This window comes from Pinus tabuliformis, chromosome 4_1 (genome assembly GCF_031772625.1).
Source record: "Pinus tabuliformis cultivar Carrire ecotype Pingquan chromosome 4_1, CPIR1, whole genome shotgun sequence".
Taxonomy (NCBI): Eukaryota; Viridiplantae; Streptophyta; class Pinopsida; order Pinales; family Pinaceae; genus Pinus; species Pinus tabuliformis.
In genome coordinates, this window is record NC_142303.1 from 72,657,032 (window position 1) to 72,673,210 (window position 16,179).

Genomic DNA, 16,179 nt, shown 5'->3' on the forward strand with positions numbered 1-16,179 from the left:
GGTATCAGTTTGGATCTCAAATGGTCTTTGTAGATCTGGCAATGCTAGTACAGGTGTTGTACTAATTTTCTCTTTCAAGGTGTCGAAGGCTTTCTGATGTTTGCCTCCCCACTAAAACACCTTATTCAATCCTGTTAAAGCATGTAAGGGAGCTGCAATCGAGGAGAAGTTAGAAATGAACTTCCTCCAATATTGTGCTGCTCCTAAGAAGCTTCTCACTTCTGTAGCAAACCTGGGTTCAAGCCAGTTCACAATGACTGCCACTTTAGAGGGATCTATTTTCAATTCACCTCCCCCTACTATATGACCCAAGAAGTTTAGAGATGTTTTGCCAAATTCACATTTTGAGAGTTTAACATAAAGTTTTTCTCTTTTCAAAACATCTAATGTCTACTTAACTTGCTTTAAATGTTCTTCCCACGTTTTACTAAAAATCAGAATGTCATCTAGATACACAATAACAAAATCATCAAGAAAAGGTCTGAGTAGATCATTCATTAATCTCATGAAAGTAGCAGGAGCATTAGTTAAGCCAAAAGGCATAACCAGCCATTCATACAATCCTCGCTTTGTTTTGAAAGCAGCCTTCCATGCATCTTGCTCTGCAACTCTAACCTGATGGTATCCACTATGCAAATCCAGCTTGGTGAAATAAACAGCTTCCTTTAATTCATCCAAAAGATCATCTATGCGAGGAAGGGGATAACGATTTTTTATTGTTATCTTATTCAATGCTCAGTAATCAATGCACATTCTCCACAAGCCATCTTTCTTTCTCACCAAAACGATTGGTGACCCACATGGTGATGTGCTAGGCCTGATGAACCCTTTCTCAAGCAACTCCTACACCTTCTTCTTGATTTCAGCATTCTCTAAAGCAGACAACCTGTACATCCCAATGTTAGGCAATGGAACATCTTGTTGCAAAATAATATCATGTACTATTTCCTTTTTGGGTGGCAGACCTTTAGGTTCTTAAAACAAGACATCATACTCTGAAACAACATTTTCTATATCAGCTTGTTGTTCAGCATTACAATCGTCAAATACATTGGTTTTATCAGGTTTCTTTTCCTTTACAACCATCAGTAAGAATTGTTTGCATGAATTTATCATTCTTTTCATCTGTCCTGAGTTTATGAAAGTATAATTATTCTTGAGCTTATGAACTCTTACAAAGTATTCGATTCCATCTTTAACAAGTAGATACTTGTTCTCAGCTCTATAGAAAATAGCTTTTCTATCATACAAGTAAGGACATCCTAAAATAATCCACATATATCCAAAGGAATTATATCTAACTCAACCTCATCTACAAATGTTGACCCAAAAGAAAACTTGAGTTTGCACTGTCTAGTCACTTGTAGTTGTGCTTTATCATTCAACCATCCTAATGGGTATGGTTTCTTGTGAGGTGTAGTTGTTAATCCCAATTTCTTTACAATTGCTTCAGAAATTAGATATACTTGTGAGCCAATATGAAACAAAGTATCAATCTTTTGATTTTTGGAAATAACTAGAATATGGAAAAGTTCATGTCTTTTTCTCTCATTTTCTTAATCAATAACAGATTGAGCAAAATTACTAGTAGATGCTTCAGAATTCTTACCTTTTATACCTGTGGTTGCTATAGTTGTTTCAACTCCCGAGTCTGACCCCAAATCTTTTTGAATAGCTGCAGCAGTCTTCTTCTTCTTGCCCTCGGACTTCTTAGGTCTCAGCTCTGGATGCAGAATCCAACAATGCTCATCATCATGCCCATCCTTTTTACAGTGAGTGCATGAAGCTTTGGCTTTCTGTACAGTGTTAACCTTCCTTGCTTTTCACTTCTGCTTTCTTTTCTCCTTGCTCTTGCTTACAGTGGGTTGGGATGGTCCCCCAACTTCTGGATTTCCATTCTTTCCTCTAGCTTCTAGATGAGTAGCTTGTACAGATACCTCATCTATACTAGTGGGATTAAACATGAGGATGGTATGCCTCATGTAGCTATGTAGACCACCAATGTACTTCAAAAGAGTCTCTGGTGAGTCTAATGAGATACCCAACATCAATGCTCTCTTTCTGAATTCTTGAGTATACCCTTGCACACTTTGCCCTTTCAATTGTCGAAGAGTTTGCCAACTCATCATGGCTTGTTGCATGTAGGCCAATGGATAGAACTGCTTTTTGATTGCAGCAACAAATTCACTCCAGACAAAGATAGTCTTGCCATGTCTTTTCATATTAGCTTGGGTTCTACCTTCCCACCAAACCAAGGCAGTGCCTCCTAGGCGTAGGCTTGCCAGCTGAATCTTACTCTTGTCTGAGTCTATGTTTTGTATTCTGCAATACACATTAATTTGTCTAGTCCAATTGTCCAACTTTTCAGCATTTAGCTCTCCATCATATATAGGCAAATCAAATTTAACATCTAGCATAATCAAAGATGCTTTCTTGTAATGCACAGGGCTATTAAGAGGTGTGAGAAAGCTTTCCTCTTTCCCCTTTCCTTTGGAGTGGTCATGGAAGTGAGACTCATCTTCTTCTTTATCTTGTTTAGAACCTGATGAATCTTCAACCTTATGCTTTCTAAAGTCTCTGTACATTTCTTCTACTATAAACTTTATAGCTAGGAAACTTTCTATGAATTGAGGGTCTGGCCCTGCAGAACCTTCTTCTGACATTGTCTTTCGAGAATAGACTCTCCCAATTTCAGAATTAGTTTCCACCAACTCTCCTTCTCCTAATTTGAGCTTTGATCTTGTGAGCATTCATAGCTAAACCAACAAAAGCTTGTCTAACCTTACAGCCTAGAGCTCTGATACCACTTGATCTGATATTCACCCTATGAGCGACATCAGTTTAAGATTTATTGTTTAATGGTATTACAGACTCATGTGGTGGTGTGTGTTCTATGTCATTGAAGCAACAGATCAATCAGATTGCCAATACATAGACAATAGAAATGGGAAGACAGCGGAGAAATACAGTAAGCAAACACAAAGACACGAGAGATTTTAATAAGGAGTTCACCCTATTCTCTAGGGCTACATCTCCGGTCTAGCTTTCAATGGTGGCCTTGTTTTATTGTGTCTTTAAGTAGATAAATTACAATGCAGGGACTCAATATGAGTTCTCCTAAAGCAAGTTTTGCTTGGCAGGGTGGTTCTTGGATTCCCCAAGCCACTGGAGTGCACAGACTCTTCTTCTTCCTACCAGCTTTGTGACCTTCTGGTCTACAATGGCAAGAGCCCAATGTGGTACTCAGCCCAGACAAATCCTCTATGGGATGGCTCGAATCTTCAAGCTCTCTGGTGCTCGACGCTGCCTCTGGTCAGCTCGGCCCTATGTCTCTTCTGCTTTGCTTCACTGTTCTCTGTGTTCCATCCTCCTCTCGAGATTCTAGTCTCTTTGTCCTCGTCTCTCGAACTGACTAACTATCCAACCTTTTTATTCTGTCTCTGTTCATGGCTTTTAGTCATTCATTCCAATGCCTATTCGGTTCCTCTTCCGCCTCTGTCGATTTTCCTACTGCAGCTGCGCTTGGAGTTCCCTATTCGGCGTCATCATGAACGCTCAGGGAGTGGCCACTTGTCCTCCTCTAAACAGCACCAGCATGCTTCGTCGATTCGTTTCCTCAGTTACGTCGTGGATGCGTTCTTCCTCCACTGTGGCGATCAAACGGATTCTGAATCCTCCTAAAACGTGGCGTATTCCTTCGTCGATTCCGCTTCCTCCATCGGGCGATCTCAGCCGTCCGATTTGAGTCCCCCAGATCCAACGCCATACGCATGTTTCACGCGGTTAACTTGCTCGACCGATAACGTGCGATCAATGGTGGTTTTCTCTCACCTCCGCTTGCCATGCGTCGATCGATGAATGGAATCGCTTCGCTCTCATCCAAAACCTCTTACCGTTTAAGGGCGCCCTGATCAATACCGCTGGTTTCCAGAGCGCGAGTCCCGCCTTTGTACGTTCAGCGCTTTTCCGCCTGCAGTTCTCCGGTTCCCCCACGCGACCAAGTGCTCGGGCTTTTCCTTCACGACCCTGTTCGCCCAGCGATTTTCGGCTAATCGCGCATCAAAAACCTCCTTATTTTCCCAATCCGGGGCTCCCAGGGGCTACTTTGACCTCCTGCGTGGTCTCCATGGGCCTCGGTCAGCGCGCTTTGACCGAGGTCCTCGTCGTTCCACATTGGCTGCCATTGCCACTGGTTCAGGGTGTTTTTGATCGCTATTTTGGATTCTTTAGAGATTTGTTCCAACCTGATACAGTCATGGTTCTTTGACAGTCTTCTATGAATCCGATTCGGATCACCTTCACTCATTCAACTCCACTGTCATGCTCCCACACCCTATTCTTCTGCCGCCCGACTGTGCCACTGCGCCAGTTCTCCCATGCCACTCCGTTGTTCTACCCGTCTCTACTTCGTCCCCCATCACCCCATTGTTATGTCGTCTCAGCATCGTCCGCCCTCCACATCCCATCACTCTGTACTGGCTCCAGTTCTATGGGCCCTCCGCATCCCATCACTTCGTCCTGGCTCCAGTTCTATGGGCCCTCCGCATCCCATCACTCCGTCCTAGCTCCACTTCTATGGGCCCTCCGCATCTGCACCGCCGCTGTCAACACCCCTCCGCACAGTGCCAAGTGCTCTGATCCGCCTTCGTGTCTCAGTCAACTAGCCGCATTCCTTGACGTCATTGGTTATTCAACTTGCCGAAGGGGATTGGGGTATATAACTATATTACGTTGGGGTATAACCATAAAAGGTTTATAACTTAATATAGTTATATGATATTAATTAGTTAAATTAAATTAATTAATTTAATTTATACAAATATATATATATATATATATGTTATATAATTAAATTAATTAATTTAATTTAATTATTTAAACAAACAAAAAAATTAATTAAAAAGCTGGCGGACAAATATACACCTCCACAAACTCATTCAATGTCGTCAATGTCAATGGCCGATTTCAGCAAAAAAATTGATTGATTTGGAGAATAGGATTAATAGCCACTCCGATGATTTCAACAAAAAATTAGTCGATCGTGAAAGTAAGGTTAGCAGGGATTCCGACGATATCAAGAAGCTTTAAGATACGACAAATCGAATAGAACTACAGCTCGAGCAGAACCATATCCAATCTGAAATGAATCATAATCAGACAATAGCGTTGTTGAACACCTTGTGTGGAAGGACAAAGGTTACACCCGAACAACTACTCCAAGATGATGGAGGTAATCAACAGCACAATTCATCAGATTCAACAAATTCAACAAATTCTCATGAAAAAGTGGAATCTCCAAAAAAATCATCCACGCACCATCAAGGAAATAGTAACGCGACTTTTTCAAATAAGCAACTTTGGGATACATTCACCAATCAACACCCTCTTTTCGCTCCACCGTTAGCAACGTATCAACGAAAGGCAAAAATTGAGTTGCCCAAATTCGATGGGAACGAAAAATGCAGCGTTACGTGGTTGAATAAAGCAGAAGAATACTTCGAGATTTACGACATCGACCATGATGACGAAAAGATTAGGCACACTTCCATGAAAATGGAAGGAGAAGCATATAATTGGTATATGTGGTGGAAAAAGACTACAATCGCCATCAGTGGGAGAAAATTTAAGGATGCGTTCTTTAAAAGATTCCAAGGTGTAAAAGAAGAAGAGTTCTTTTCAACACTCATCAGATTACAACAAAAAGGAAATGTGGATGAGTACACTCAAGAATGGGAGACCTTAGCAACACGAGTACCTGGGTTATCAAAATCTTGTCTAATTCAATCATACATCTCCGAACTTAAAACTCATCTACAAGTAGAACTTGAGCTTCATGAAATTACGTCAATGGAAGTAGCAAGACGAAAAGCAAAAACTACTGAAAAGAAATTCGAACAGATACTATGGTCAAAACCGAAAAAAAGTGTATTCGAGACGAAGAATGCCCCAGTCTATGGATACGGATAATACAAGATATGTTCCACCACATCGTCGTGAAGATGAAAAATCTAACGTAGAAATGCAATGGATAAAAGAAGGCAAATGCAAACGTTGTGGCAAGAAGTGGGCTCACTAGTTGCATCTCGCTGAGTGGCGATATAATTCTACTTATCATATGTCAGCTAAAATGACTCCATTCCAAGCTTTGTATGGATATGAACCCCCAAAATGGAAGGATCTAGCTGTCGTCCAGACAAATCTACCTGTTGTTAAAAACCAACTAGAAGAAACCCAAAAAATCATCCAAACGCAAAAGAAAACTTGAATAATGCAAGGAACTGTTGAAGCAACAAGCAGACCGAAACAGAACCGAAAGAGAATTTGAAGTTGGAGAATGGATATTTGTCAAACTCCAGCCATACAAACAGTTGTCCTTGAAACAAAAAGGAAAAAATAAATTGGCACCGAAGTTCTATGGACCATATCAGATCAATAAAAAGATCAACCAAGTTGCATATAGTTTAAGCCTTCCGGATAAAAGTTGTGTTCACAACGTCTTCCATGTTTTGTGCCTTAAAAGGGCACTGGGCGACCATCAATTAGCGCAAACAACGCTTCCATCCCTAGATGATGAAGGAAGGGTCATTTTAGAACCAGAAGGTATCTTATCTACCAGAGAAAGGAAGCTTTGATCTCGTGTAATCAAGGAATACTTGATCAAGTGGAAAGACTTACCAAAAGAAGAAGCTTCTTGGGAGACTGGAGCGTTTCGTCAGCAACATCCATCGTTACGATGCTTTGAGGACAAAGCATCTTTTGAGAGGAAGGCAATGTTATATAAAAATTTAGCATCTTGTAAACAAATTAGTTAATTTGCGCAAAGGGCATGATCAAAGATCATACCCATTCACCAATAGGCACGTAGGGATGTATTTAAGCCCGTGCCTCTCAGCTTGTAAATCATCTATTCAATTATTAATAAAATATATATTTATCATGGCTGTCAATTGCTAATTCGTGTGTTCCACCAGCTCTAACCCAAAACCATAGTGAAGCTCTACAAAATTTAGGGACAAGGGCATACCCTTTTGAACCTAGCTTATGTCAAACGTAGATATTTAAGTATTTTCAATTCTTTTCAAAAATGGAAAAATCCACATGAAGATGGGGAGACTCAACATTCTAATCCACGTTGGGGTTGAAATTATGGAGATGGTAGCCAGGTTGAAATCCTAAAACCATGATTTGATGAATAAGCCAACTCTACCCCAAAACCATAGTCCCTCTTCTAAGACTTTTCTGTGATCTTTGAGATTGGCCGAAAAAACAGTAAAAAATGCCTTTACAACAAAAATTTATCCAAGTTCCTATGGTGTAGGTCGATTTAATCCATTCGACAAGAGAGAATGCTAATTGGCAGAACCCATCAAAGCATGGTATGTATGATAATGATGAGCTTGGTGAGATTTGGGATCTTCATATGTAACACTAGATTTATGTCTGATCTCTCGACAATGAAAGCTCTTGGTGGACGAAACTCAGGATCCAAATTGAAAAAAGGATTTATCCTTTCCTATATCTTTAAAAGAATGACAAGCTAAGGATGATGTCACACATTTCCTATGAACTCCTCCATGAAGCCATAGCACCAGGAAATTTCCAATTCATCTGTAGCATTGTATCGATTAAGTTACACAAAACCTATGGATTCAAAAATCAATAGATGTAGCATCCAACAAAGACACGAGAAAAAATAATATGGTTAGTGGAGCAAGCAGCAAAGTGAAACTGACAATTACAAGTAAGAGAAGTGGCCATTATTCTGAGTATGCAAGGCAGTCTTCAAAATGGAAAATAAGGGAAAATGGAATACTCCGTCAACCATTAAGACCAAATAAGCAAAGTCCTGTAATTGGATGTGCAGTGTTCAAGATTGATCCCAAAAAGGAGATTTACAATGTAACTATTTTATATTATTATAACAACCAAGAATGTTTCACAGCAATATTTTGGCCAATGTCCAAATCTATAATGTCAAGTACCAATATATATTTAATACAAAGAATCTTACAACCAAGCATAAAAGCTGGAGCACTTTCTGTTGAAGTAACATTGAAAAATGCTACAATTTTTGCACAAATATAAAATGATTACAAAAAACGCATACGATGTGTCTCTATTGAAAAGAATGATATTGACTGCACTAACCTGTAAAACAGCAAGTCACGACAATTACTATCAAAAATTAGAAAGACGCATCCGTCAGGCTGTGGTCCAGTGGTTGAGAAGATGCATTGCCATGCAAACAACCCAGGATCAAAATCTGGCAGGTGTAAATCCCTAGGTTGCACATTCATCAAATTGGACAACTCCTCAGGTTAGAGTGGGCGACTAAAAATGCTGATAATGGGATTCACAGCTCCCCATTGATCAAAAATGCGTTTATCCAAGCCAAAAAAGGATGTTCACTGGCTTCTGCCCTCTTTGTTTTACAGAGTAAGCACACGAAAACTAAAGATTGTGTCTATAAAAGGAAATCTGGAATAACAGGTGTTTGTGGAGCCACTTTTAGGGGGCTATCTGCTCTTTGTCGATTCCGATGCTTTGAATGACGATGATTTTCTTTTTTTGAATGTCCTCTTAGATGCCTTTCCGAATGTCCATCCTTCTCTTCGGAATTCAATTCAAAACGTTTATATGCCTCCTTTTCATGCTTTGAATGTTTGTGCCTGCTGGAACTCTGCTTTTCAGTTTTATTTCCTTTCGTGCCATCAATATGCCCCTCTGAAACATTAATGGCCGTATTGTCCACTTTTACCTCTTTCCCGTCCTCTCCCCTGGAAGAAGTTTCAGAACGCCGTCCTGATCGATGATGATGTTCAGCAGATGGAGCTTTAGCTAGTTTTTCCTGACCGCTACCAGACCCCACTGAATGCTTATTTTTATCGCTAGACAGCGCTTCTTTGATGGCATTTGAAATATAATTTTCTTTCAAATTCTTTGCCTGCTTGGTGGCTAACACTGGTTCATCATCTCCCTCATCCAACCTTATCACTGCAGGCCGTGCTTTAGTCCGTTGTGGTTTTGTGGCAAGAAAAGACTGCTCTGCAAGCTTCAAAATATCTTTGTTTACATCAGACACTCCAGAAGGGACATCGAGTTGAGGTGGAGGATAGTCATCAGTTTTTGTTTCATCTTTCCCTGTAGGTAGATAGAACACACCATGTCGCTGTCGGTGTTGGGCTAAAAGTGAAGTTGATTCTCCAATTGATGGTGACTCTTCCTTAGTGCGCTGACAAAACACAGGAGCATCATCCCACTCTCTGTGCTGAGGGATAGACCACTCCACACCTCCGTCATCTAAAACCTGCTCATCGCCTAGAATTTTGACCAAATCATCGAGATTCTCCTTGAGGACAAGCCCATCTGGTAATGGTACTCTTCCTTGTGCAAGCACTGAAACAGGACTAAGCTCTTGCGCAAATATACTATTCATGTGTGTGATAATCTGGGCAGCGCCAGAATCCTGGTTTATCCCTATATCTTGAATTTCTTTAGGATTTTGATTTTCCAAAAGACACCCTGGAATGCCTTCTAGTGCCGTTATAAGGCCAAGTAAATTGCATGCCCTCTCCTGCACCTCCACATCTTCACTTTCTGAAAGGGGACTGACATTCAGTTTAATTAGCTCAACAGCATGATCAAGTGCAGAATATGAGTCGAGTTGTTTTCCTGAATTGACAGATAAACTTCCATGCACTTCTGACAAGGTGAAGTCTTCACCATCCATAATCGCATCCACTCTTGCTCTGCTAGGAAGTTCAATATTTGACCTTGGGTCAAAAGTTTCTTCATCTTCAATATCTACCAAGCTTCTCTCGTTTTCGTAGTCTACATTTGCTGGCCTGCTACTTTGAGGCACAATACTTGAAGCCTCTTCCTTCTGGCCCCCAATGCCAATTTCTCCCTTTAAACTGGACAGACCAGATATAGCCCGTTGCAACGATTTCTTAGGCTTTAAGTCCACCCCTTCAATTGGAGACTCAATTACCAAGGAAAGAAGGTGAGCTTCCTGCACTCCCACAGAGTCTTGCACAGAAGATTCAGATACAAAAGGATTGCTTCTCTTCATGTATGAGTAATAGCAGAATACAAGAACTTTGAGTAAAGACTGGAGATAAACACATCTCACAGATGGTGGCAAAAGATTTGTCCGAGGCTGCAGAAGAGCTTCTATAATCTCAAAAGGATTTTGCGAGTGTTCAATATATTCCCCTGCAATCCATGCAGATGCAGAAAGTACTGAGTGGAGAAATGGATACTCAAGCAAGGCAGGATCAATAAGGAGACTACGAGCAACTTGCACAAGTTCTGGCCTGACATCTTTAACCCTCATTCCAATATCTATAAGCTGCCTTTCTACTTCTTTGCCATGCTGACAATGAGGGAGCCTTCCAATGTCACCCAGAACAAAAACATACCAGCCAAAGTCAACAACCAATTCATACACATTCTTGCTGCAAGTCGAAAGAATAGCACCTAAGATTTCATTAGAAAAATCAGGATGTAATACAAGACTATAATGCATCAATACTCTTACAGTATCAACGAGGTTGTTCTCAGATATAATCCCCACAACAAGGCGGAGAGCAGCCACTTGGATAGTAAGGTCTGGATCAATCAGAGCCTTTAAGATTACTTCTTTGTTTTCAGATACAGCCCATATATGCTTCGGCATTAGAGCAGCGAGTGCCTGCAGTCCAAGATACTTGAGGTTGGGATCATCTTCCATCATCAAATCTTTCAATTTCTCCACAGACAATTTAACTGCTGCATCATAATCTGTCAAGCCTGATATCACAGTCCGTATACACTCAAAAAGCAGCGACTTCGCCGCTGTCTTATGCATATGCTGGCAAATGGGCTCCACGATCTTCTTCCCCAACCTAGGCTCCAGCGGCGCCAAGACCCCAAAAATCTTCACAATCTTAATAAGCATCCAATTGTTTGTAGAATCCACTAAAAGCCGGTAAAATTCAGGTGCGAGGGGCAAATAGGTTTTGGGGTCTCTCGTGGCCAGTTCACAAAGCACGCCAACCGCCGCGCAAGCTACTTGGGGATCGGAATCCTCTAAGTTTTCCACCAATCTCTTGAAGGAAACCCTAACAACATCTGGGTATTTGTTGAAAACCCTCAGAAGCACTATGGTGGCCTTCTTTTTCAACAAAGCCTTGCTGCTTCCCAACATGGTGAAAACCTCTGACATTAAATCCCGTGCAAGATCTGGGGTTGCAATTCGAGATAAGCATTCTAATGCCAAACCAGCTTCATACTCATTAGTACTTATTAAATCTTTTCTCAATTGATTAGTTATAAGTAGCAATACTTCTGTATCCTCGTGAAAGCTCTGGGATGCAGCTAAATACCCGATTTTCTTATGACAGAATCTGAGCATGCTCATGACCTCAACAACATGAAAAGCAGCCCAAGACATGTCAAACCCTTGAAGCATATTTAGATATGTGAGCTTCTGTAATGCAACTGCCTTTGTGTGATGATCTGTCGATTTAATTTCCTTGTGGATTTCATCCATTGCTTTTGCTAGATACCGAGCTTCTCCTATCATCTGTACACGAAGACCCTTCACCAGGTCCTCTAGTGTTTTCTGGAACAAGGACTCCATGATTGTGGATGCCATTGAATAAATGTATTTGTTTGGGTAATGTTTCTATGTGAATTTATATCAAATAAAAAGCTGAAACGTTATTATAGTAATGCCGATTTGCAGAAGATGCAATTCAATACAACCTTGGGGAGACTGAAGCATTCTAAGGGGCCAGTGCTCCAACATCGTCAGGAAGAGATCAAAGGATGAACAGCTGTCCCTATACATTGCCACGCCCCAACACGAATCTGGAAAAAAATAAGCGCTTGGTATAGATCTGTGGGATCATGTAAGCGCGCGGCGTTACCGTGTCAAAACCTTCGGAGCAATGTCAGGTGACATTAAACGTAGATCGATGGTAACACTAGATCTATAAAGTATTGAAACGGTTTAATTTTGTAAAGAGTAAAATTACAATGCAACTTTTTTATTATTTAAAATAGATTAAATAAAGGGATATATACTTTTAGATGATGGTGAAAATCTTTATTATATTTTTAGTTTATAAAGGTGATATTGAAAATCTTTATCACAACTAAATGCTATATAAAAAAATAATAGAACTGCTAAATTTGGTGTGATAATGATTGTAGAAAAAATTGGTTTCGGACGGAGATATCGTAAAGATGTTTAGGTTTAACGCAATGTAAATTGGTGGAGGGTATGGCTACTCGATCAAGATAGGATGACTAAAAATGTTGGTTTGGATCGGGACATCGGATGGTCTAGAGCTTTTGAATTCTTTTTATAGTTGAGCGTTCTCTCACAATTCTGTGAAGGTTTGTTACTCCCTGCTCACTGCGCAACAAGGGTTCCATCGTGGTTTATTGCGAGGTGTGGAGAGTAAAAGTTTTTCAACAAGGGTTCCATCGTGGTTTATTGCGAGGTGTGGAGAGTAAAAGTTTTTCTTATCTGGGATAAAAATGGTAAATCCTAAGGAGTATGTTGAGTTGGAGTCGTAACTCGAGGACATATTGACAGTTTGGGGACTTGAGCCCACTAAGCAAAATCTAGCCAAGGTAAGGCCTCTAGCTAGATCCCTAATTGTTTCTATGGCAGTTCCTAGGAAGGATCTATCACATGGCGGTTTATCTAGTGGTTTAGAGACCAAGAAGGGTTTCCTCGAGAGGTCAAACTTGTGGAAAGTGGTTAGGATTGTAACCAACCCTCCCATATTTACCCAACTTCACTAGTCTACCATGGTAAACATAAGGTGGAGAGCTCCTATGACATGACCTGACCTCCTAGATCCACTTAAGGAATTGGGGTCGACAAACTGACCACACACTAACAACTCACCTCATCCCTCGGGGCTACAAGACACTCAAGGGCCAATGAACCACCCCAAGGGACCAAACCCTAAGTTGGGACTCTTTTTCACACACTTTAATCCCCAACTGCATTCATGACAAGGCCTCCATGCGATTATAGACCTCCCACCGCATGCACAAGCCTACATAGGTGCGGTTGTGACCCAAATTGTCCAGTTCAAAGGGTGCAGTCCCGAGATCTGAGACTAAATTCCAGGTCAACCTCCATACCACTACCCAAAACTACTGACTTAACAACAAAGCTAAGCATTCAAACTTAGACATAGAACTTGACCTAAACTGCCTAGAACATAATAGAAATTTCGTCAAACACATGGAAAACATGTAAGCTACAGGTCATGAATGCATATTTGATCATAAAAGTTTGAGATTCATTTGAGAATCACCGAGAAGGCCCTATGCCCTCTCCACATAGCTACAATAACACTTATTAGTCCATACATTCATCAACCAATCAATAGCTAAACAATTCATGACATGAGCCATATAAGGTACACATCATATAAACATCATATAACCAGAAAATAACCAACATATAAACCATGGCAACTCAGCGATAATATCACCAACATAATTGCTACAAATAGACATGAATCAAAATAGAGAAATAGCTCTTATTAATATATGGAAATGTCAACCAAGTCAGGGACTTCCACGTACCACTCGACCATAGATTGGGCTGAACCAAATCTCTCTTTCATCCAATCACCCTCGCGTCATCTTCCAAGCATAATGCGGGATCTCATGGAATAAGCCAAAGCTTCCATAGGCCAAACCACCTCAACCCTCAACCAGTGATTCCACCTCACAATCAAACATCAGTAACACCAATCAGATCGGTCTCTACTCAAGTAGTCCAGGGCTCCAGGAACTAGTAGCTCAACCCACATATTTCCAGGGCTCCAGAGCGTTTGTCCAACCCGACTCAAAGACTAGTAACTCAACCCACCAAGGACTCCAAAGCATTTGTCCAACCTAGGCTCCAAAACTAGTAACTCAACCCAAGTTGTTTGAGGGCTCTAGAGCGTTTGTTCCAACTCCACAACCATAAGGAATTATGAGTGCCAACTAGAAAACAATCAAGTGGAAAAAACTCACAACACCATGGCTATCTAGGAAATGGCAAGGAAAAGCTAAAACCATTGTCAACCCAAGCAATCATCCATGCCAATCACAGCACATAACCAAATAATCACATACATATACTATGCATCCATAAATCAGCAAGGAAATCACACATGCAACCTGTTACCTGCAAAGCAATTCAGCTATAGCAATTGATCCAACTGTTCCCTTGCGTTTTCCTGCCTTCCCTTGCCTTATTTCTCCAAATCCAATGAAAGCTAGAGTGCTAAAACCACGCTCCAAAATTTCTCTAAGTGCGGAATAGTATGAGAGAGTGAGAGAATAGAAGAGAGCTCCAAGCTAAAAGTGACAAAAGTTGTGAACTAATCCTCATGAGCCTTTTTATCATTGAGGCCTCTATTTTCTTCATTTTCCTTCATATTTCCTTCAATTTTCCTCACATGCAAATTTGTAACCTTTCATCTCCCTTTTGTGCTATTGTCCTTTATTTCTTAAACAAAAGGTCAATTATTGTCACTTTGCCTTTGCCAATTTCCATGGCCATTAATTAATCAAATGTGATATCCCATCACTATGTTTTACCCAGCATTCACCTTGGAATACGTGTCCCATGACTTTGGTTATTATTTTTTTATTTACATAGGAAATCAACTAGTGGTTGTTACAAATCCTCACCCTTGGGGGAACACCGTCCTAAGTGTTCAATGACACTTATAAACCAACGAAACACATGTTACCCATGGAGCTTTATAACACAGTTCAATGCAGCATTTACATCATATCATATTGTCGAAAACATAACTGTTGAGCCCCAAACTTGCATCTTTCCTATACACCTTTCTAGACTTTTTCCATTTACCTGGACCTCCTAAGCTGTCAACATCATTGCATATTAGTTTAAAAGAGCATATAAAGTGGTTTCCTAACTATGTTTTGTGTCTGCTGTTTGAATTAGATTTTTGCTCATTGAGCTACGAAATCTTGTCACTTTCCGCAGCCAGTTCAACTTTCTGCAGCCTTTTTGTTAAAGTCTATATTGCAGGTGTCTTCAGGCAAATCGAGCCACATGGGCAAGTTGGAAATGACGTGGACATGGACCGAGTCCTATTGGCTCAGTCGAATTCATCAGAGGAGGCCATAGTCAACGGGGGTCAAGCGGTGGTCAACAGAAGAGTCTTACGGTAACAGGACTCTGTTTTTCACCACGTGAAGACTTGCGTGGCCGTTCCTAGATCTCAGGGGACATATCAACACCTGTGGACTGCTCCATAAGGTGAATCCAACAACCACCCTCAGTAGATTTAATCACCACGACAGCCATGATGCTAGATCCCTGGACGTCGTTGTTCACGTGTCCTCTGTAAGCGCAATTCTTAGGAAATCAGTTATGTAAACATTTGCTATAAATAATGTGTTTCCATACGCATAATAGTTAGTCTTTTTAATGTAATTTTGCTATAAAGAAAGCTCACTGTGCCGTGACATTATTTCTTTGTTATGACTGTGTTTTGAATACATGAGAAGACTTTATTCATAAGCATAATTCGTGGTTGATAGCTGTTGCCCGAGGTTGTGCAGAGGGCCCCTGTACACACCAAGGTTTTGTTTATTGCTATATAGTTTCATGCTTTATATTGTTGTTAACTGATCAGTGTCTTTGTTCCAGATTACAGTAGGCAGCCCAGGCATTTGCACATAGTTTTACAATGACTAATGACATTGAATCAGTCTTGTCCTTCTGTTGATTTATTTTTCTTAGTTTTTAATTCTAGCACTGTTTTATTTATTTCAGTTTTGTTCATTTGCTTTATTAATTAGATTAGATATTAAATTACTTATGTCATTATCAGTTACCTCCGAAAGCCATAGCGAGACTAATGGTGAGGGATTGAAGTATGAGTGTGTAGTTTGATATTAGTTTATTTTTCTGCAAGTTAGATATTAAATTACTCATGTCATTATCAGTTACCTCCGAAAGCCATAGCGAGACTAATGGTGAGGGATTGAAGTATGAGTGTGTAGTTTGATATTAGTTTATTTTTCTGCAAGTTAGATATTAAATTGCTCATGTCATTATCAGTTACCTCCAAAAGCCATAGCGAGACTAATGGTGAGGGATTGAAGTATGACTGTGTAATTTGATATTAGTTTATTTTT

At 40.4% G+C, this 16,179-nt stretch overlaps 1 protein-coding gene across 1 annotated transcript; it reads right to left on the reverse strand.

Annotated features, from left to right (window-relative positions):
• Window positions 1-7,969: 7,969 nt before the first annotated feature.
• DELTA-ADR (delta-adaptin) lies at window positions 7,970-11,959 on the reverse strand. Its single transcript, XM_089419240.1, has one exon. The coding sequence runs from the start codon at window positions 11,636-11,638 to the stop codon at window positions 8,465-8,467; it is 3,174 nt and encodes a 1,057-aa protein (XP_089275366.1). The 5' UTR covers window positions 11,639-11,959; the 3' UTR covers window positions 7,970-8,464.
• Between the last annotated feature and the right edge of the window lie 4,220 nt (window positions 11,960-16,179).

Excerpts from the sequence above, each read along its gene's own strand:
- DELTA-ADR (XM_089419240.1), bottom strand. The coding sequence starts at position 11,638 with ATGGCATCCACAATCATGGAGTCCTTGTTCCAGAAAACACTAGAGGAC.